The sequence below is a fragment of the Opisthocomus hoazin genome, chromosome 1 (assembly GCF_030867145.1).
Source record: "Opisthocomus hoazin isolate bOpiHoa1 chromosome 1, bOpiHoa1.hap1, whole genome shotgun sequence".
In the NCBI taxonomy this organism is placed as follows: domain Eukaryota; kingdom Metazoa; phylum Chordata; class Aves; order Opisthocomiformes; family Opisthocomidae; genus Opisthocomus; species Opisthocomus hoazin.
This window is the reverse complement of record NC_134414.1, coordinates 143,198,512-143,221,340: the sequence shown is the minus strand read 5'-3', so window position 1 is coordinate 143,221,340 and position 22,829 is coordinate 143,198,512. Positions and strand designations below refer to the sequence as shown.

Sequence of the window (22,829 nt, the reverse complement as noted above, 5' to 3'; positions counted from 1 at the left end):
GCAGATCACATGTAGAACGAATACCTGAGTGTGAAAACTGCCGACATTGTTAATGTCTTTGTAAGCTAATATAGGGTTTATGAACCAGTGTCGTGAGAAGCAAAATACAGTATTTCTGTTCGCTTAGTAAAAATTAGTTGTTCATAAATGTGTACGCCTACTAATTATGTAACATACACTGCATGGATGTAGGTGTATGTATGATCTTGGAAAATTCTTGGTGAGAAACAGGAAGCAATCACCAAGGTGACAGTCAAGGGAATGGTCACTAAATTAGCAAGTGGTGAGTTATTTTTCAGTAGTTCTTTGGCCACAGGTCTGACTATCTTGCTTTAATTAGCCAAAATTAATACCTGTTTTAATGGAAAATGCTGCACTGGGGAAACACAACAACTTTCACACTTCCTATAATTTATTCCTCCAGCAGAATACATATTTCAAAATGTTGGCACTTTTTTCTTTACCTTCACTTTATAACCAATTGTTGTATGTGCAGCTACTCGCCTCAATGTTTTCCTTTGCAGGAATGCCACTCTTCCAAATAAATTCCATTTCAGCTTTTTGTCTCCTTTTGCATGCATTGCATGATAATTTCCTTTCTCACATGATATGGCTGAGCATCACAGGCAGCTGAATGTTGTCACCAAGCTATTTGGAAACCATAAAGAAGAATTTTTTGTGTTTTGAGAAACAGTGATTGATCTTACTTGATAGTTACTTTCTGTTCTTTTTTCCCCCATCTTTTTAGCTGCTTCACTTGATAAAACAAGTCCATTGGCCGAGGGATACTTACGGCATCGTTCAGTTCCATCATGCACCAACTCTACTGTCTCAGTCGTTAAGATGACACCTCTTTCTTTTCTACCTGGGGCAAAAATAACCAAATATCTTGGGATAATCAACATGTTTTTTATACGAGAAACCACTTCTTTGCGTGAGGTGAGCTGTATATCAGGGGTTAGCACTTTTCATTAATTATAATAATCAAGGGTAAATATCTGATGAGATTTGAGTTGAGGTATGGCACAGCAAGGGGGTAGAATTTTTGCCACTTGAGGGTAGGTGCTGAATGAGGAGTGAGTTGCATTGCACTGCCATGGAGCATAGTGTTTGGCAATGTTAGGAAGGGGTTGCTTAACCATTGCCATTGGTGTTGAATTTGGACATAACACTAAACCAATGAGTCCTTGGACAGAACTATTTGGGGAAAAATATGTCTTTGACCAGCAATGGTAGTTGGGATAATTTGAACCCAAAACTGAGATTGATTTAAAAGAAAAGGAAAAAAAAAAAAAAAAATCGACTCCTCTCATTTAGCAAGCTCGATGATGAACTTTCACAGTGTATTTGGAGTTTAGAATTCTTTGGTTAACACAAGATTTCCCATACCATATGTAACTGTTATGCTGATTTTTAATATTACATTCTGTGCATTCTCAGTGACATAGCTCTGTGGGATGAACGTCTAAAAAGCACACAGAGTGTATAATCTCACAGGCAGATTAGAGGGTATAGCCAGTGATACTCAAACAACGATGTCCTGTCTGGATCTGGACAACAGATGTTCCTCTGAGCATGCAAAAAACCAAGACACATTTCCTTATCATTTTCGTATCCTTTTGGGAAGTAGCTGTGTCCATCTGCTACAGTTTCTGGCCACAGAAATAGAGTGTACCCCTTGCGTGTTTTGTCAGCGCTGAAGAGTATGCTGTTTCTTGCTGATTACACATTGATAACTTGTAGGGATATTGATAAAAATAATCAGCCTTCTTAAAAATAAGTTGCAAACTCTCTAGAGAAACTTTGATAAAACAAATGTCTTGTTTGGATCTTGCAAATTACAGCCCCTTTTAACTTGAGAAATCTATGTGAAAAGGACAGCATTGTCAAAAGGGTGTATGTGGTATGACCAGGGAAGTGGTTATGTGACATTTCTGTACTAACTGCAGCTTCTGTACATACACATTAAATAGCTGATGAGCAAGCTTTGGTAACTGTGATAGCAGATCTCAGCAGAGGTAGGTTGCTCAAGCATGGATTCAACTCCTCCATGAAGTTGGGATAGTTGTCAAGTTGCTGTGATAGTGTTTGTGTGCTATTTTGAACACCTAGGGCGGCTAACTTCCATCCGTTTCAGCTGCGTAGGTTGGGTCACAAACCAGTTTTAACACAGGTGCGCAGTATTGCCCTCAGGCTATAAGAGTCGAAACAGAGTGGTCAGTATATCCAACTCGAGCAACGTGTTTCAGATTCTACGGAAAAAAATAATTAGTGGCATTTGTGTTTGTAATGCTTTGTATTTTGCTTATGGTAGTTTACAGAATATTGAGGCAGTATGAATGCTGTCATAAGCCAAAGTATATACCAGATGCTGTGCTTCGAAAATTAATGATAATTTTAAGTCCCAGTTTATCCATTGGTCTTGGGTTTTGCTGTTTACAAGTTTTGCTAGCAGGTTTATAATATTAGACACACACAAAACACACCCCACACCCCCCACCCCCCCCACCCCCCCCCCCAAATCAGTTACTGTGACTATTAAAGCACTTGGACAAAATCAAAATTTCATGAGCAATAACAAACTGGTATTGAAATTTTGATTTCTGGCTGCAGTTGACTTCATTCATGCTTTATGCTTGGATTGGTGAAATTATACTGACGCTTTTGTTTGTTAATTTTCATCCAAGATACATTTTCTGATGTCTTTATGAGTCTGTCCAGGGTTGGTTATGCTTTTTCCAGTAGATATGAGGGCAGTCCGTTTTTGTTGGAAGTTCAGCCTAGCTAGCCTCCTCTTCTGCCAGCCTCTTCCTTCTGCTCCAGTGGCTCATACACATCTGGGAAGTCTAGTGGTCGTGCCTTTCACTTTCATTTTGAAATTTTATAGATATTTTGAACCAATAGTGAGCTCCGTTTCATTAGTTTCTTTCATCATTTTCTTTCTGTGGATTTTTATTTTTTTGGTAGGCTGCCAGGTTTTTGTGTGTTGATTTCCTCCCCACCCTCCCATGTAGTTGCTCGCATGAGGATTTCTAGAAAAAAATTTCATAAGGATTGTCTAGAGAAAAAAAAACATACTTCATTGTTTTCCTTCTCCTTTCACAGCAATTTAAATTAATCAGCTTGGCACTGAAGAAGTACAAATCCCTCACAAGCACCATCAAGTCAAAAAACTTAATGAAACGGGATGGCTAGAAGTTCTTTTGGGCTTCAAGGGGAAAAAAAAGCTGGAATAGCTTGCTTGTTACGTCTCTGCTCTGTCCCTTGCTTGCTTTGTATTTTGAGGGATCATTTCTTTAGGGGATGTTGAGAACTAATGACAGGCATTAGCATACATGAAGTTGCGGGGACCAAAGGTAATGGCCACTCCTTACAAGTAATTTCCACGAAGTCTAAATCTCTTTTAATCCTCAGTAGAAATTATTCTTTAGCTGCTTCCCAGTTTTCAAAAAAATGGGTAGCTTCCTTCCTGATGAAAGAAAAACTCATTATTCACCTGTCAGTTGAAGATTACATGTTCCTGCAGAGGTCTGGGAACGTCTGAAAAATAGGAGTGTATGTAATATACTGACTGCGAAGAATGTCAGTCACAAATGAATAACCGGCTTGTGATTCTTTTACTCAAACAGCAAGTTCTATTGGTCTGATTTTCAACTATGACCCATTAAACAGTGAATAGCTTTTAAGGTCTGTAAAGTATGCCATTTAGGATTCACTGAAATACGCAGCTGAGAAAAATGTGAGTATTCAGCATCTTGTAGCAATACCTTACATCAAATCTTCTTTCTTTTTTTTTCTTCCCTCCATTTTAGGAGGGTGGTGTCAGTGGTTTTCTCCATGCATTTATCGCTGAAGTGTTTGCGATGGTGAGAGCTCACGTTGCAGCTTTAGGGGGGAATGCCGTTGTCTCATACATAATGAAGCAGTGTGTTTTTATGGAGAATCCAAACAAAAATCAGGTAAATTATTATACAAAATAACAGTGCTGTTGTGACCAGTGTGACGCAAATACACATCTTATGTGTTTAAAACACAAGAACATCATAGAGCCATGTCTGCATTACACTTTTATATCTCTCATCACAATGTCTGTATAAAGAGGCCAAGAGCATTCTTGAACACCTCAGCACAAAATTACCAATATGCTTCATAAATACGCAAATGGGTAAAAGTACCACGTTCACTAGAATGGAGTAAATTGCAGGAAACAGGAGAATAGTAGTGCTTAACTTGCTTAACTTTTCTGGTGTTGCAATGTTAGGATTTTCATCCTTTTTACATGGAGTTGCTAATGTAAAATGCGCCGTTTTGTACATAAAGGGACAAAACTTCATTAGTAAAGGCGACAGCTGAATATGCTTGTTTTGGTACGTGAAATATGTCCAAAACAATAGTGAAAGGAAGTACAGCTATCCAGATACTTCATTTGTGGTGGTCTTGTAAGAGTCTACCTACATGTTTGATAGCACACAAGTGAGTGGATGTAAAAGGAAATACAGCAGGGATTGCCTCACTGATAAATTCTAATAATTTGTCCTTCTCTGATCTCTGTTGACTTTTCTGCTGTCTGCATAGTTACATCTGGCAGATACAAGTAAACATAGAATATGTACTTCTTTAATGCTTAGTAACTGGGTTTTGTCCTTCTTTTTCAGGCCCAGTGTTTAATAAATGTAAGTGGTGATGCAGTCATCTTTGTGTGTGAATCTGAGTTAGAAATGTTACCAGTACAACCTTCTACGGTTGTTTCTCAACCCACAAGTTCTGGAGATGTCACAACGTGAAGACGGGAAAACTGAAATAGTCTCTGCCAAATATGAAGATTGTTTAAAATGTGGGAGTGTTTAGGTTTGCATCTTCAAAATCATTATCTGCCCATTACATTAATAGCCAAAATCCAAGACAATCGCTATATTTTGTCCTTTAATTTTATGTGATAGTCAGGGCAGCGTGTTAGCAGGTATGCTCTGTTGCTTTTGTTACAATTACAGGCCCCTTTGAAACCTAGATGGAAGATGAAGCACGATAAGAAAGTATGGATTAGAATAGTAGGCATCACGTGGAAATGTAAAAGTAAACAAAATCTGTCACATTTTTCAGCTGTTTAACAGGACCATGAGAAGTTATAGCTCAGAACCCTCTCTGAGTTTGCATATCGTATTGTCTGATTCTTAGCTCAATATAAAAAAATAAGAGGGGTCAGTGTGGGTGGGAGATAACAGAGAAGCCTGTATTAGCAGCGTTTGCCAAAGGAGCGAGAGGTTTGTGCACAGGCTAATCAAATGGGAGGTAAAGGCTGAGCTTGTCTTAGATCATGGAGCGTGAAAAGGGAGAAGCAGCACCAAAAAAATCACAGCTTGAATTTCTGCACGCTAAAAATATTTTTCAACTGTTTGTGAACTGCTGATTTTTTTTTAAGTTATTACTATACAGCAGATGTTTTGGGTAGGTTTTTTGGGTTTTTTTTGTTTTTAAAATGTTGCCAGACCATGATGCTGTGTTCCTAGTCATCCCTGTGGTCTTTAAAAAAATCCCAAAAACCAACAACAACAAACTTCCCGAGTATTTTAGGTGCTATATAAGCTGTTCAATATTGACCAAACAGATTTTTTTTTTTATATATATGTAAGATTCAGTGAAAGAATGGTCCTGAGACTCATTTTTTTTAAGGCATCGTCTCTTGCAAGGATGGAAAAAACAGTCTTCCAAAAGTCAGTTACACAGAGGTGTAGAACAGACTCCTTGCCGTTGAACAGGTTGGAAATGCGCCTGGCTAATTGGAGATTGATGGATGTTTGTAGTGCTGATTTCTACAAGTTGGTGTGTGTGTGTTTGTTTTTCCAGTACAGTAGCTGGGAAATGAGGGTACTGCAAAGAAAGGAAATTTGTCATTTCCAGTAAATGTCTGAAAGGCAGTGATATTTTGATATAAAAAATGCAAACTTTGATCTGAAGATGCATTCGTACTTAATTCTGAAAATACCAAATGTGGAACTTGAACAGACACGTAAACTTGAATGTAAATATTCTGCTTAGTGTTGAAATTAAGCAATGGCATGATTATTTGTTAAACTAATTATTTCATTGTAAATGAGCATGAAAAATCATTCTTGCACAATAAATTTCTGTATAAAATTTATTGCCTTTTTATATGTGTAATAGGTAAATGTGTATGCTGGGTGCAGACTAAAGATGTCCCACTCCCGTTCTCCTCAGAGGAACATTTTTTGTATAGAATGTTACAACCTGATCATTTGAACTTTGGGGTTAATTATCTTCAGATGTAAAGCGTTTGCGTTGGGTGCTTACCAGAACGCTTTACTCACACAGTTAATTGTCTTTCTAAATTCTGTAGCTGTTGCAACCAAAGCTGCCATAAATTGTTGCCTGTAAATAGTTGCAGCTCTGCTGAGTATTTTGCAAGGCAAATCTTGTTCCCTTTGAAGCTGATGGCAGAATATTAATAACTTCAGACAGTCTTGGATCTGGCATAAGAAGTTGTTTTTAGCGTAAGTACTCAGCATGGAAATATTCTCTGAAATAGTACATTAAAGTAGCTGTTCTTGATATTTTGGTTTTGTGTTGGGGGGGTTTTGTAGCTTCTGTGGAAGAATTAATGACATTGTTTTACTTCCAGCTGTTTAACAGGTCGCAGTTTCTTCTAGTGTCGTTCATTAGATGTAGAGGAAGAGCATCTAGAAATTTTAATTCTTCTCTAATTATTATTCCAGAAATGGCAAACATGTTTTTAAACTGTTACTAACTGGGATTTAGCTTTTCTTAATTGGTCCAGCTGGATAAATTTAACCTGTAGGAATCTGTACACTTAAAGTGCTTTTGATTGTGATTGTCGTCTTTCCAGTTTAAAAAAAAAAAGGGAAAAGTGTGTGCAAATCATTGTCATTTGGAATATCAGACCTCGTACATTACTCAGAGGCAAAAAAAGGATCATATAAACATAAGACAAACTTCAGGGAATTAGTAGAGTGTGTAAGGAAAGGAAAACTAAAACACAAGTAAAAAACTGAAGTCATTAGTGCACAAAAGGCCTTCAGTGAGCTGTGTGCCTACAGCTTCAGTTGATTTATGTTCCTTGTTGCATTTGGAGTGGCTGAAAATCATACAAAAGTACCTCGTTAGTTAATGACTGATACCCCTTTAGTCATGACGTCATAATAACAGTTTTGACTGCGGGAGAATCGCTGAAATGGGAGCAGTTAATGCAAGGTACCCTGCTCTCGGCTCTGTGGTGGGTTGACCCTGGCTGGATACCAGGTGCCCACCAAGCCGCTCTCACTCCCCTCCTCAGCTAGACAGGGGAGAGAAGGTGGAAGGAAAGGCTTGTGGGTGGAGATAAGGGCGGGGAGAGATCACTCGCCAGTTACCGTCATGGGCAAAACAGCCTCGACTTGGGGAAATTATTTTGATTTATTGCCAATCAAATCAGAGTAAGGTAATGAGAAATAAAAACTAAATCTTAAAACACCTTCCCCCCACCCCTCCCTTCTTCCTGGGCTCAGCTCCACTCCCAAATTCTCTGCCTCCTCCCCGTGAGCAGCGCAGGGGGACAGGGAAATGGGGGTTATGGTCAGTTCATCACACAGTGCCTCTGCAGCTCCTTCCTCCTCACTCTCTTCCCCTGCTCCAGCGTGGGTTCCCTCCCATGGGAGACAGTTTACAAACTGCCCCAGCGTGGGTCCTTCCCACGGGGTGCAGTTCTTCAGGAACAGGCCGCTCCAGTGTGGGTCTCCCACAGAGTCACAAGCCCTGCCAGCAAACCTGCCGCAGCTGCTCTTGCTCCACGGGTCCTGTCAGAAGCCTGCCCCAGCGCGGGCTCCCCACAGGGTCACAGTTTTCTTTGGGCACATCCACCGGCTCTGGCGTGGGGTCTTCTGTGGGCTGCAGGTGGGTATCTGCTCCACCGTGGGCCTCCATGGGTTGCAGGGGAACAGCCTGCTTCTCTGTGGGCTTCTCCATGGGCTGCAGGGGAGTCTCTGCTCTGGCATCTGGAGCACTTCTCCCTTTTTCACTGACCTTCATGTCTGCAGAGTTGTTGCTCTCACAGGGTCTTGCTCATCTCCCTTGACTGCTGTCCCACAGCAGGTTTTTTCCCCTCCTTAAATACGTTGTCACAGAGGTGCTACCACTGTCGCTGCTGGCCTTGGCCTTGGCCAGCAGCAGGTCTGTCTTGGAGCTGGCTGGCACTGGCTATGTCGGACATGGGCTGGCTGCCTGGCTGTGCTCCCTCCCAGCTCCCGCACACCGGCTCATCAGCTGAATACGAGGAAGTGGAAGAAAATCCTTGATTCCTTAGCAACAACTGAAACGAGTGTTACCAACGTTCTCCTTGTACTACATCCAGAACGCAGCAGCTACTGGGAGGAAAATTAACTCTGTCCCAGCTGAAACCAGGATGAAAGGACTCCATCTGTCTGGGCCTCTTTCTTCTACCTGCAGGCTCCATTTCTTCCCAAGCTTTCAAGAAATTAGCTGTATAAACCCTGCTGCGTGTGAGAGCAAGCTGCCCTGCTGCCCACGCTTGTTACAAGTGACACCATCAGGTAACACTTTTCATTGGTGTAACCTCAAGTGTTCCGCAGAATTGATTGCTATTGCTTCTCTGCTTTACAGCTGAGGTAGCGGAGGTGGAGAGGTGTGATGCAGCGCACCAAGGTTACACCAGCAGGCTGTGCTGCCATTCAGCAAGACCTGGACAGTTGGGTGCAGACGAACCTGATGAAGTTCAACAAGGGCAAGTGCAGGGTCCTGCACCTGGGGAGGAACAACCAGTACAAGCTTGGGGCGGACCTGCTGGAGAACAGCTCTGTGGAGAGGGACTTGGGTGTCCTGGTGGACGACAGGTTGACCATGAGCCAGCAGTGTGCCCTGGCTGCCAAGAAGGCCAATGGGATCCTGGGGTGCATTAGGAAGAGTGTGGCCAGCAGGTCGAGGGAGGTTCTCCTTCCCCTCTACACTGCCCTAGTGAGGCCCCATCTGGAGTACTGTGTCCAGTTCTGGGCTCCCCAGCTCAAGAAAGATGAGGAGAGAGTCCAGTGGAGGGGTACGAGGATGGTGAGGGGACTGGAGCATCTCCTACGAGGAAAGGCTGAGGGAGCTGGGCTTGTTCAGCCTGGAGAAGAGAAGGCTGAGAGGGAACCTTAGAAATGCCTATAAATATCTGAAGGGTGGGTGTCAGGAGGATGGGGCCAGACTCTTTTCATTGGTGACCAGTGACAGGACAAGGGGCAATGGGCACAAACTGAAGCAGAGGAAGTTCCGTCTGAACATGAGGAAGAACTTCTTCACTCTGAGGGTGACAGAGCACTGGGACAGGCTGCCCAGGGAGGTTGTGGAGTCTCCTTCTCTGAAGATACTCAAGACCTACTTGGACAAGGTCCTGTGCAGCCTGCTGTAGGTGCCCCTGCTTCGGCAGGGGGCTTGGACCAGATGACCCACAGAGGTCCCTTCCAACCCCGACCATTCTGTGATTCTGTGAAGGTCCTGCTGGGGGCCGGTGGGAGAGGCAGGTCTCACCCCAGGGATCGAAACTCCGTGCTTCAAACGTGCATGGGCCGAAGGCAGGTTTGGGTGGTGCTGGGTCTGCTGTCATCGTAGCTGCGTGATGAACTCGTTACCTGAGAAACTGACCTCAGTCTGCACCAATATAGCTGGAGTTAATGATCTTAGGTGAGGATTTACTGTGTATAGCGGTCAATAGACAAACTGATGAGTCAAAGCTGGAGTCTGAAATAGCTGATTTAATTTTTGGAAGCAAGAGTCACATTTCATTTGGCTTGCAGGTTTTTTAGGACAAACATGCACACTCGTTAAATGGTGCACATTTATTTTTGTTGCAAAAGCATATCCATTACTGCATACAGAAAGATTTCCTTAAATTGTGGGGAGAAGAGGAGCTAGGGTGATTCCAATTTTTGTTTTATTTTCTTAAAATCAGATGCCTATAACACTTCAGTCAAGGAGATTCTTTACTTGGAAACCTTGTGAGATTTTTGGAAACATCACAGTAATTACAACCTTTTGAGCAGAATATTCACCCCTGAAGAGCCCTTAAACTCTGAGGAAGTGCGACCAAGCCTGGTAAGCTTTGAGAAAGTGTCATTATCTCCTGCTGTGCACTCTAAAAGCCAGAGGAGTGAGTGAAGGCACTTCTAGCCAGCAACCCTTCCTCCCTTCGGTGCCCTCTCCCTGCCCGGCACCTTACCTCCCTGGGAGCCTGCCCTGGCCTGTGCTTCCCCCTTCCTTCTCTCCCTACCCCATCTGGAGGGGGTTTGGTCAACCACAGGTCAGCAACAGCACAGGCAATTACCCTCTGCTTTTGCTCGGCGCAGAGGTGAGGAGGCCGCCGTATTGAAGTTTGGAAATCGAAGATTCTGTTCACACTTCTTGCAGGACAGCAAAGCTATCGGCAATGCAGAGCTGTAGTCCCATTTTCAAGCTTTTAATGAAATTGATGATCTATTTGTACTTTGACCTCAGTCCAGGGGTTGGTGCTGTTTGCATGAGTGGAAATGGCTGAGAGAAGGTGAGATGGAAGAGTCGCTTGTTGTTAAATTGTCATTATCTCCCACCTCTGCCTTCCCTGGTGCTCAGACCCTGCCCTTGCACTGCGTACCACATGCTTCGTTACCAATTTACTCTGTCAGTTGAGGTTCTGCTTGCAGGGTGAGCAGAGTACGCTGGTCTGGAGGGATCTCTTGTTCATGCCAGAAACCTGCGAACGGGCTTTTAAACTGTCGCTTTGATTTTACATGTGTATCAACTGTTGAACTTAACCAGAGGCCACATAAAGAGAAAGAAACTTTGCCATCATGCATTCACACCGTCGTTTCTGTTGACAGTGTCAGAGCGCTGTTTGTTTGAAGGTGAAATGCTCTTGTGTTTCGAATACTGTTGCTGGTTTTGACTGTCTCTACAACTAGCAGCAGAGCACATCTACGGGCCACCTCATAGCCCAGGAAGAGTTTGGCGTCTCCAGACCACTTCTCTGTTGCCGCTGCAGAAGAGGAGCTGTGATAAAGAAGGGAAAGGCAAGAGATGGGGTAGGTAAGAGAAGGTAATGTAGGCTGAAGAAGCAAGGAAAGAGCGCAAAATGAAGTTAAGTGTCTACCAACAAAAATGACGGGAAGGAAAATAACTCATTGTAGACACAGATGAGTAATGATTCCCCAACAAAGTTCAATAAGAAATACTGAAAATGAAGTATGTGTTCTTTCAACAGTCACTACAGTAACGTCTTGTTCTCCTGCCAAACTTTTCATCAGTAGAGCCTGAATCACTTTGCAAAAATCTAGATCATTGTCTGGATTGTCTGTGGAGTGGATCCCCTCACTGGATATGGTGAGGGTCATAGAATCATTAAGGGTGGAAAAGACCTCTAAGAGCATGAAGTCCACCCACCCACCCAACACCACCATGCCTGCTAAACCATATCCCAAAGTGCCACATCTACACTTTTTTTTTAACACCTCCAGGGATGGGGACTCCACCACCTCCCTGGGCAGCCTGTTCCAATGCCTGACCACTCTTCCAGTAAAGAAATTTTTCCTAATATCTAATCTAAATCTCCCCTGATGCAACTTGAGGCCATTGCTTCTTGTCCTCTCACTAGTTACCTGGGAGAAGAGACCAACACCCACCTCACTACAACCTCCTTTAGGCAGCCGTAGAGAGTGATAAGGTTCCCCTTCAGGCTCCTGTTCCCCAGACTAAACAGCCCCAGTTCCCTCAGCCACTCCTCGTAACACTTGTTCTCCAGACCCCTCACCAGCCTCTTTGCCCTTCTCTGGACACGTTCCAGCACCTCAGTGTCTTTCTTGTAGTGAGGGACCCAACACTGAACACAGTACTCGAGGTGCGGCCTCACCAGTGCCGAGTACAGGGGCATTGTCACCTCCCTATTCCTGCTGGCCACACCATTCCTGATACAAGCCAGGATGCCGTTGGCCTTCTTGGCCCCCTGGGCGCACTGCTGGCTCATGTTCAGTCGGCTGTCGACCAACACCCGAAGATCCTTTTCTGCCAGGCATCTTTCCAGCCACTCCTCCCCAAGCCTGTAGTGTTGCATGGGATTGTTGTGACCAAAGTGCAGGACCTGGCACTTGACCTTGTTGAACCTCGTGCAGTTGGCCTCGGCCCATCAATGCAGTCTGTCCAGATCCTTCTGCAGAGCCTTCCTACCCTCAAACAGATCGACACTCCCACCCAGCTTGGTGTCATCTGCAGACTTACTGAGGGAGCACTCAATCCCCTCATCCAGAACACTGATAAAGATTTTAAACAAGACTGGACCCAAAACTGAGCCCAAGCAGATGTCTAATATACTGCTGCTGCTTTGTTCACAATTCAGTTGTTGAATGATGCGCTTCAAGAAAGATGTGGGTTAACAGAGAGCAGAGCTCAGTTTAGAAAACATGATCTACGAGGAAAGGTTGACTCAACTGCGGTGAGTGAAATAGCGAACTGGCTGACCATCTTCAAGGGATGTTTTCTACATCTGCAGCAGACAGAAGAGGCAGTTATGGGCTTAAAGGGGAACAGGAAACGTTCAGGCTACACGCACAGGCACAGTTTGCAGTCCTGAGGAGCAGGAAGCACAGACACATTGCCTGGGGAGGTTAGTGTTATCCTCCACTGAATGCCTTGGAGAACTAGTTAGGTGAGCATCTTTCAGGACTTGCATATGTGCCTCTGATCAGGGGATGAATTCGGTGGCCTCATGAGATCCTTTTCACTCCTAGGACTTCGCACATTGTAGATTTACATGGGTTCAGTTCTCAACTGAGAAAAAGAGCCTTCTTCCCAAGTACTCAAAGCTGCTGCTCCTAAGCTGTGTTCTGGTAACTTTCTGGTAGGAAGTAATGGACTTAATTATATACGGGGAGAAACAGACTTTGCTTTTTACAGTCTCCTTGCCTACAAATAAACTGACATTATTCTAAGAATGTAATTAGAGTGGTATGAAACCCAATCTAGTTATTGTTCCATTCCTAGAAAGAAAAATTCATGATTGTTTGAACTCATTGTAGAGTTTAGACATAAGAAAACCAACTAGACCCCTCTGAAATAAGAGTTTCGTACTACAGCAATTAAATCAGTGTCCAACTCACTTAAGCTGGAATGTGGAAATAGCCTGGACAGAAGTTTGCTTAGATCTTGGCAATAACATTGTTTCAGATACATGCACATAAATATGACCTGATATTCTGCAGTAAAACAATTACATTGTCTCATTTAATTTAATGAACCACAAAGTCGTTACTTCTTGCAGTTAAAAAGGTATATGGGACAAGCAGCTGATCTCTCAAGCACCCTGGCTGTACTGAAGAAAGAAATTTCGTTGACAGGAAATGATTTGAGACTTCTCCAAGCAGTTGCCCAAGCCATTAGGAAGTCTGACACCAGAATTTTCGAGTGATTAATGACTTCCGTGGGTTAACCACAGGTTTGTTTGATACCAAACAGACAGTCTGTGAAAAATACTAACAGTGTGTCATTAATTTCTCTGCAGCTCATTCTATTAAAATCTTATATGGCCAACCATTCTCAAATACCTGCTGTAATGTGAATCGAGTGCAGAATGTGTGCTTCTTTTTAAGTGATAACAAACATAGAATAAAAAATAGATACAGTGTGAAGAGCTGTCCCTGAAGAACAGTTGTGAGAAGGTCGAAAGCCTATGGGTAAGAATCAGAGACAGAGGCAACAAAGGGAACCTGGTGGCTGGTGTCCATCACAGGCTGCCTGATCAAGGGGAGCCTACTGACAAAGCCTTCTTCCTCCAGCTCCAGAAGGCTTCATGCTCTCAGGCTCTCATTCTGCTGGGGGACTTCAAGCACCCTGACATCTGCTGGAAAAGTAGCACGGCGAGCAGTAGGCAATCCAGGAGATTCCTAGAATGCATTCAGGATAACTTCTTACACCAGGTAGCAGGATGCAATACTGGACCTGGTGGTCACCAATGCAAGTGAGCTCATCAGTGACATCAAGACTGGAGGTAGCCTGGGCTGCAGCGCTCATGCAGTGGTGGAGTACACACTCCTGAGGGATGTGGGAAAGGCAAGGACCTTACATTTTAGGAAAGCAATCTTCCAGCTCTTCCCTCCAGCATGTTGAGCGCACCACACAGCTTTGTGTTGTTGGGGAACTTGCTGAGGGTGCCCTCAATCCTACTGTCCATGTCACAGACAAAGATGTTAGACAGTGCTGCTCCCAATACCAACCCCTGTGGAACGCCACATCACTGGTCTACACTTGCACATCAAGATGTTGACTGTAACTCTTTGAATGCGACCATCCAGCCAATTCCTTACCCACTGAGTGGTCCATCCATCAAATCCACGTCTCTCCAATTTAGAGACAAGGATCTCATGTAGGGCAGCATCAAATGCTTCGCACAAGTCCAGGTAGCCAACATCAGTTGCTCTTCCCTTATCCACCAACATAACGCTGTTGTAGAAGGCCACCAAATTTGTCAGGCACAATTTACTGTACTGAAGCCATGTTGACTGTCACCAATCACCTCCTTAATTTCCAGATGCCTTAGCATAGTTTCTGGGAGGATCTGCTCCATGATCTTGCTGGGCACAGAGGTGAGACTGACTGGCCGGTAGTTCCCTGGGTCTTCCCTTTTTTCCTTTTTAAAATAGTTGCTACTGTGATCAGTTTGCTTCTTTTGAAGCCTTCAGGTGAGATTTTTTTTGGACAGCGTTTAGCAGCAAAGTTCAAGCTCAGTCAATGAAGCACCAATATAAAAGCTACGGCACAATGCAGATGCTTTAAGGAAATATGAAAGACCTTCATGCGGTAGTGGAACACAACCTTTATGGTTTGGGCAAAATGAATACCACAACTGGACAAATACAACAGAATTTATAGACACTACTTCTAGTGTAGCCATGCACAAAGAAGTACCAGGTTCCTGCTTTCCTTGCTTCTACCACAGGACTGCATGTTTCACTGCGGCATTTCCTTCGCTCTGTGCTAGATGGTGGAGCTTGTCTGCTGCAGGTGCCTCCGCAGTTCAGAGCAGGTTTGTTTTGTTCAGAAGTCTGTTCAAAATCAACTGTGTCACCTACTTCTGCGGGAACTTCAAGGCAATCAGAGTAAATATTTCACCAGAAATAGCGTAACAGGAAAGTCAAAAGGTAGTATTGAAAAAGAACAGTAGGAGTGTTGCTCTTCCTTTGTGGAGTAATTGTTCATGGAACGTAATCACATGGGAGCAATTCTTCTACTGTCTTGTGATTCTACTTGAGAAGGAAAAAAGCTGTATACTCCAATGGCAACCAAAGATATTTTTAGCTGGCTAGACACAGATTTAATTCGTGTGATTTGCTTCAATGGTGTAATTATGATATTAATTTTCATCGTGTTGCCTAAATACAAATGCAAGTGCCAGAAACAGAAGACTGAATTGGCAGCCAATGATATACAGTTAACGCACAGGAAATATCTCAGACTAAAATAATCTGCAGATTATGAGAATGAGTGGGAGTGAAGCAGCAAGAGAAAAGGAATATATAATCTATGAAGATGACAGGAAATCAAATTAAATACAAATTTCACTTGTATTGCATTTTACCAGCTATGCTTAGTTTTCCCCCGAGAAAATCTCGTATTATATTAGCCCTTACTCCCTTAATGACAGGGAATTCAAGTATTTCTGACTGTTCTCTGGCATAATGTCCGAAATTTCCTCGGTTGCTAAAAAATCCTGCTGTAGGTGGGGGCTGAAGACACCTGAAGGCTCCGAACAGTTTTAAACTGGTACATTAGTGAAAAGAATGTAGAGTCATGCAGGGACAGACAGAAGTGTGTATGGCTGGAATAAGAAGGGGAAAGACCCAAGTGCTTGATACAGCTTCTAAGAGTGGTGAGATCTTAGCTGTAAAGTTCAAACATCTGAGAACACAAAAGATTGGAGAATTAGCATTTGTGGGACTGAGGAAACATCTGAAAATTCCCTTCTTAGTCTTGGATGGATGAGGCAGCGAAATATTCATAAAATATATTTTCTTCCTTAGTTTTCCAGTTTATGAATGGATATCAAATCTATATGTGTTATTTCTGTACAAGTATAACTGAGTGTATGCATACATATTGTTGCTGTGGGAACTCTTACCCGAAGGTGCAAATACATCCATCTCACTTCGTGGTTTTTAAACTGTTCAAAAAATCTAGCTAAAATTTGAAGATTACACAGCAATCCTGATGAGAAACACAACTGGATGGCTTGTGGAGCAACTGGGAAAAAACATGTTGTTCATGAAAACCAGATTACAAACATTGAGGAAGACATTACAAATTAAACACTGGTCTGCTACAGAGATAACACAGAAGCCAATAAAGTAGTGATTCACTGATATCATGGTAGTTACTTTACTTTTGAGATGTTTAAACTTATAATTGGGCTAATTCTTATCATATTACAAAATGAGATAAGTGAATAGGTTAGTATACTATTTTATAGTGCTTGAGTGCTCCTAAAGGAGCAGGAGGAATGTTGCTTGGGGGACCTTAGAAATGCTTATAGATATCTGAAGGGTGGGTGTCAAGAGGACAGGGCCAGACTCTTTTCATTGGTGCCCAGAGACAGGACAAGGGTCAACGGGCACAAACTGAAGCAGAGGAAGTTCCGTCTGAACATGAGGAAGAGCTTCTTCACTCTGAGGGTGATGGAGCCCTGGAACAGGCTGCCCAGGGAGGTTGTGGAGTCTCCTTCTCTGAAGATATTCAAGATCCGCCTGGACAAGCTCCTGTGCAGCCTGCTGTAGGTGACCCTGCTTTGGCAGGGGGTTGGACTGGGTGACCCACAGAGGTCCCTTCCAACCCCTAACATTCTGTGATTCCCAAATTAATGGATAGAGCTGGCTGAACCTTGTTAGTGGACTGGCTGTAAACATACAAAAAGTTGAATTTCTCACTGTATTCTTCAAAGTTAGCATTCAGAAGAAAGAAAATCTTCAGAGAATTTAGAAGACACATTGAAAATCAATTTAAACTCTACAAGCTCCTTAATTTTATTTTTTTTCCCACACTGCAAGATATGTTTTAGTTCCTTGTGAAATTAGGTAATACACTTGGTAGAATTTAGTCTACCAGATCCTTGTTTCATTAGAGGGATTGATGGGTAGTCAGTTCAGAAATGTCTTGCTGAGTTTTTCTGTGTTTAGTGTACTCTTCCTATGGTTTTATAATGATATTTTAGAGCTACTATGAATCATTTGAGTTGGTAGTAATTAACCCCTCTGGAAATCTGACTCCTAAGCATATCTTGTGTTGAATAATCATACAATGAGTCACTGAAATTAGACATATTGGGAATCTTTTGAGTTGATCACCCAAAAATTTGGAGTCACAGTTTGAGCAGATAATGACTCAGAAACCAAGTGTATCTGCTTCTCTGATCTGTGCCATGCATGAGAATAAACAATAATTGGATTAATCTAGATGAGCGTGGCACCGAAGGCAGAACAGCAAAGGCTACAGCTAAATCCTAGGATAGAAATGTTGCCAGACTGTAGCCCTTATCGGTGCTCCAGCCTTCGCAATAATCATAAAGACTCTAACCCAAATTAATGTAGCATCCTTTGTCACAACAGTTCTGTGCTGATCTAAAGTCTTACTTGCAGATGTACTTAGCTGTTCTTATGCATTCGTTCCCTCTTCAGCCTCCAACAACTAACTTCTCTTTGCAAAACTACAAACACGTATAAACAAAACACCCAACTTTCCATCTGAGGAGTTAGCTGCTAGTTCAGCGTTTATGGAGTTTGAAAATCTGCAGAAGGAAGAAAATGCAGACTTTGCAAGATGTTTGACATTTGTAATTATTGTAACTGCAAAACACAGCACATTATTTGTTCCAATAACAGGTCTCAGCAGCAAGAAAGTGTATGCCTCTCCTCCAGGTTTCAGCTGTGGGATGTATTTTGACAGTTGGATCCACAGTACGTAACTACACGTGGGCAGAGCTGTGTTTTCTTTTTGCTGCTGAAGAGGGGCTTTCAGGTTTGCCACAGATCTCGGGCACGTGAGCACATTTCCCTAATAAAGAATCCTTTGTTACGCTCTCCTTCCCTTCGGAGGGAAGGAGGTGGTTGATAGCCAGATTTGTACTTAGTAGTATCACCCCCTGGACACGCTTCCTCTGCTATTAGCGGGACACCGTGATGTCGAATATGACTTACTATCACAAAGCTGCAACAGCTGGGACTGGAAGATAGAACTCGCCTCTAAGCCTCGAGCCAGCGCACCGCCTGCGCACCGCTTCGGTCGCCCAGGCCCCTTTGGAGGCTAGCAGCTTAGGCACTGAGCTTGTCTCGAGCCTTTCCAAGGACAGGTTTCATCCATTTCTGGTGTTAGCTACTATAAATCACAACCACTGAATGGGGAGGGCACCCTAGCAGCTGATAATGTTGTAATAAACCCTCTCTCACATACCTTTCCTCTCTTGTTTGAGAACAGAAAGTAGGTGATGATCTGCACTGACATCCAGCTCAGGCACCGTCAAAACTACCACCAAAGAACCACTGCAGGAGTGGTGAGAGCTCCTCTTCATATTCATGGCCTAAAAATAGAAGTCAAATCTAAACCTAGAAGAACTTGGAGGCAACTATCCAGAGAATTCAGCGTCAGCTTAGAGAAATCCACCCTCCATCTTGCAAGCTGCATCTTCTTAGCTTTGGCTCTCTCTTTACTAGAAGTCACAGGCTTCTTCACCTTTATACTCTACAGAGCACAGGCAGCTACTATTTAGGGGTTCATAGATAATGTTTTAATTTCCATTTCCTTCTCTGAAAAGGCACGGTTGTAGAAAGAGAGCTCCATCTCTTCTTTTCTCAGTTTGTGGGTACTGTAACTATAAATAATAGCTTTCACTGCATCCTGGTGTCCTGGCATCAAAAAGCTTGGTCATTTCACGCAGTTTGGTCAAGTGGCTCACATTTCAAGGCTTTTCCAAACGCTGCTGGTTTGGGTAGCTCATGAGCATAGACTTCCCCATAGTGGTTGAGCTGTTGTGTCTGCCCAGCTGCAACCAAGGAACGCGAAGAAGAGGGAAAATGGAAATTCTCTTAACTTTGTCAGTCAACTTTATCTATTTGTTGTAATTTTCTGAGCTACTTATGATAGATAGTAACATGCAGACCTTATGGGTAGTCACTTCCATTCCTTTTTGCACCTCAGGGGGAAGGGCCGCTCTCTATTCATTTGTGGAACAGATTTCACATGGCAATTTGCAATGCTGTTTTTTTCAAACACTTTTCAGGAATGTCAGGTCCGTTCGAATCTTAAAGTCTGTAAAAGACATCGTACTACGCAGGTAAGGACTTTGTTTATTTTAATTATGGGATTTTGAATGACCAATGTATCACTGAATGGATTATCTGAATTGTTTGACATTCAGCCTTATTTTTTACATGCCTACGTGTATTTTGGAGATGGTGTTAATGGAGATCATGGTAATGATGCTACAACTGCACTTGTCATCTTGGTGTAAGGGGACACATTAACAGGTGCCTGCTTAACTCCACGTCAAAGATTTTGTTCTTTGCTCCATTTCTGGCATACGGGCAATTTTCTGTTATCCCTTCTAAGCCCCAAAAATTACTCTTTGTGCAACACTGTTAAAAAATGAGTTAAACTGTTTGATGTCACATTTTCCACAAAGTGAATAGGTAGGTTGAAAAGTACATTGTGTCTGAAAAAAAACCCCGGGCTTTGCTGATATTTATATTCCCAGCCAGCTTATGTTATCTATTAGACTCTGCACCACCATCTGGTTGAATTAATGACTTGTGAAACTTGCCTTCTAGATGACAGACGTCACAGCGTGACATTTTGTAAGACAAAATAATCCATCTCCTGTGCTTCTTCTCAAGAGAGAAAACTGTTACTTCCTTGCCTTTCAAATGTTTTGCAGAACTAACCTCAAAACAGAGTCAAAGAGTGGCTGGCCCTTCAATTGTTTTTAAAGACAATTACATTTGAATTAAGTAACTTGAGAAAAATTATCATGACGAAGCTCCAGAACTAAAGATGTCTGTGCATCCAGAGTCCATGTAACCTGGGTAGTGCTGGCGGGATCGCATTTTTAATTGACACCTGTGAAAGAGCTGCTGTGGTCTGGGATGCGAAGTATGGCTGAAGTTCAGCAGAGGAACGCGGAGGTTGCATTAGTGATGGTTCCCAAGTCCTTGATCAGCTTTTAGTGACGATGCTGAGGTCCTCTTTGGGCAATACTGCAGACTTCTGCACAAGGCTGCCTTCCCCGGAATATCTGATTAAGTCACAGGATGCTTCTGTCTTCCTGCACTAGCACTCTCTATTGTCACCTTGCACGAAAAATAACACTTCAGTTTGTTCCAAGTTTCAGCTCTGTCTTATGGTGGACAATCTCTGTGCCAAGCCTTGCTCTTACCTTCCTTGTGTTTGTGAAGAAACAGAATAAATTTTCATTATTGTTTGCCAGTTAACCAAAGTTTAAATTATCTACCTGGGTCCTGATGAAGTGATGCTGCATAACCTTAGAGACCTTAAAGAACAAATCCATCATAATCTTGAAGCACTTGGCTAATATTGGCTGTTGGTGCACCCAGGAGTTGGACTCACAGCTGACTCTCTCTGTAAGGTGTGTCCTACAGCACTGCACTAGGCTTGAAGAAGCCTGTTACAGATCTAGCTCAGTCACGAGTCAAATCTTTTCAGGTCTCTGTTTCCCCTGTTAAATGGGAATAAGGGTAATGACAACTTTCTCCTGGGAAAAAAACATAACTTCTGAGATCTACTTAAAAATGCCGGAGGGATGCTGGTTCTGGTTCCTGTGTATAAATATTACCATATGCATATTGCTACTGTACACAAGTATGTTTCAATGAATGTGTTTGGAAAGACCTTCTGAGGCCAGCATGTAAATTTTGCCCTAAATAAATGGGCTAATGGAAGGCCTGGCCAACGGAAACCTGACACGCAACCCGAACTCTGCACGGAACTCAGCCTTTTCCGCACTGGTTCTGTGCCTGAAGTCTCGTCTAGCCAGGCGGTTTCATTTCCCGTCTCTGAAGCCTTGCCTTTTGCTCCATTTTAAGGCAGGTTTCCATTTCTACTGTGGATGCTGGATCTGTTTTTACTCATGATCCCGCACCCTTCGGAGCCACAGGCCATGCTCAGGGACCAAGCTCTTGCCAGAGGCGGCCGGGGACAGTGAGAGCGTTTGTGAGGCTTCCTCTGAGATGCTCATCTGTCTAGACTTTGAGGGTTGCAGCCGTCCTTGCTGAAACATCTCTTAAACACATTTCTGCGTCACCTTTTTTGCTTCGTCCATTTCTCCATCATCTTTTTCATGGTGGACAACTGAATAAATCACATCATCTGGACCTCCTGCTACCTCTCAGCTAGTCTTGGAAGCAGAGAGGGATTTCTGATACATCACACAAATTCATGTTTCTCCCTAATAAGAGCTAAAGATTATTTGTTGAGGAAGAAAAGATACAGCAATATCAACAAGCTTTTTTCCTCTCCTCTGCTTTTCTTGCATACACTTCATCCTAGTCTAGAGGGATTACTTCTTGCGAGACCAGATTTATTCTGTCCCACCCTGTATCAGACATGCCCTTCTCATGAACAGGCATTCTTAAAAAACTGCTAAATTATGAATGATGGCTTCCTGACAGCGACAGCTCAGATCGAAATTTCAGCAAATGTCAGACATGAGGTCAGCATCTGTTGGAGTCCCCAGGGAAAAGGAACTCCACTAACGAGGGAAGTGCCTGCTTGCTGAAGGGATGGGCTTGGGGTCTGCGTGCATGTATACGTGCATGCTCCCTGGTTACTTTTCTACACGTTATATTTCCTTTTGAAATGGTGCGTGATAAAATAGCACCACTCCAGCCACAGTATTTATGGCATGATAGTTCTAATACATAATTGATACTAATCCAGCAAGTCCTTTACTCTTCTGAGTAGTGCTTCTCTTTGTGAGTAAACCTCTCAACTCCAGCACAGCTTGCTCCCGTTAGTAAGGGCAAGTCATAGAGCCGTACAGGGGTTCAGGTTCACTGCAGCATGTTCATGTGGTGGTTTTCCCTATGGGAGAACTCAGAGAGGCTGCCAAACCCCTCTGTCTCCAGTAATGTATGTTCGTCTATGCACTGTAAATTTTTTTTCTCTACAGCTTTACAGCTATTCTTCTTCATTGATTTCTCAGTTTGGAGGAAATATGCTTTATAATCAGAGCTTCTTCTAGGCTCTGATGCTTTTCGGTAAGAACTCTTACAGTGGTCTGGGCTGGAAACAGGTTTATTTCCCTTTGTTACAACAGGCCAGACCTATTGGACCCAATTGTTGAGAAGGTCAAACCCTTTAAGGACTGCAGTGAACTTACTGCGATTTATGGATGCACCTACTTCTATTGGATCAAACCATGCCAGTTGTCTGAGTATCTGTATGATGGGTACGAAGATTTGGATGTGCACTGTGAGTAGATATGTGTTGACCTTGAAAGGGAGCTTCCTGTAGTGCACATGGCAGGAATTTCACCCAGAATTTCACTGTACTTCCTTATCTTCACCTCGCTGCTGCTCCTGCCCATCCATGTGTTTCGTAGGCACTTTTACATATATTACAACATGCTAAAGAGGTATCCTGAAGCCAGTGCTGTAGAACAGAAGCCTGGTCTTTATGGCTCTCCTAGAGATACTGTAATGATGTACAGCAGTGACGGCAAAGTCGGCAAAAATTACTGGTCCTCCTCCGTTTTATGAGAAAACCGTGTGTTTTGGTTTGGCCTGGATAAATGCCAAGTGACCACC

General features: G+C 43.1%; 1 protein-coding gene across 22 annotated transcripts in view; it reads left to right on the top strand.

The window, feature by feature from the left end:
* The window catches only part of C2CD5 (C2 calcium dependent domain containing 5), a 69,634-nt gene extending 63,050 nt beyond the window's left edge, over positions 1-6,584 (top strand). For 10 of the 22 annotated variants that reach the window (XM_075439746.1, XM_075439710.1, XM_075439728.1 and 7 more), the window contains 3 exons: positions 749-939; positions 3,813-3,959; positions 4,656-6,582. In XM_075439746.1, the coding sequence (XP_075295861.1) occupies positions 749-939; positions 3,813-3,959; positions 4,656-4,784 (467 nt within the window). In that variant the 3' untranslated portion in view covers positions 4,785-6,582. Of the gene's footprint in view, positions 1-748; positions 940-3,812; positions 3,960-4,655 lie in introns of all 22 variants that reach the window. The other 12 variants (XM_075439720.1, XM_075439699.1, XM_075439679.1 and 9 more) reach the window with 3 other exon arrangements.
* The last annotated feature ends 16,245 nt before the right edge of the window (positions 6,585-22,829 follow it).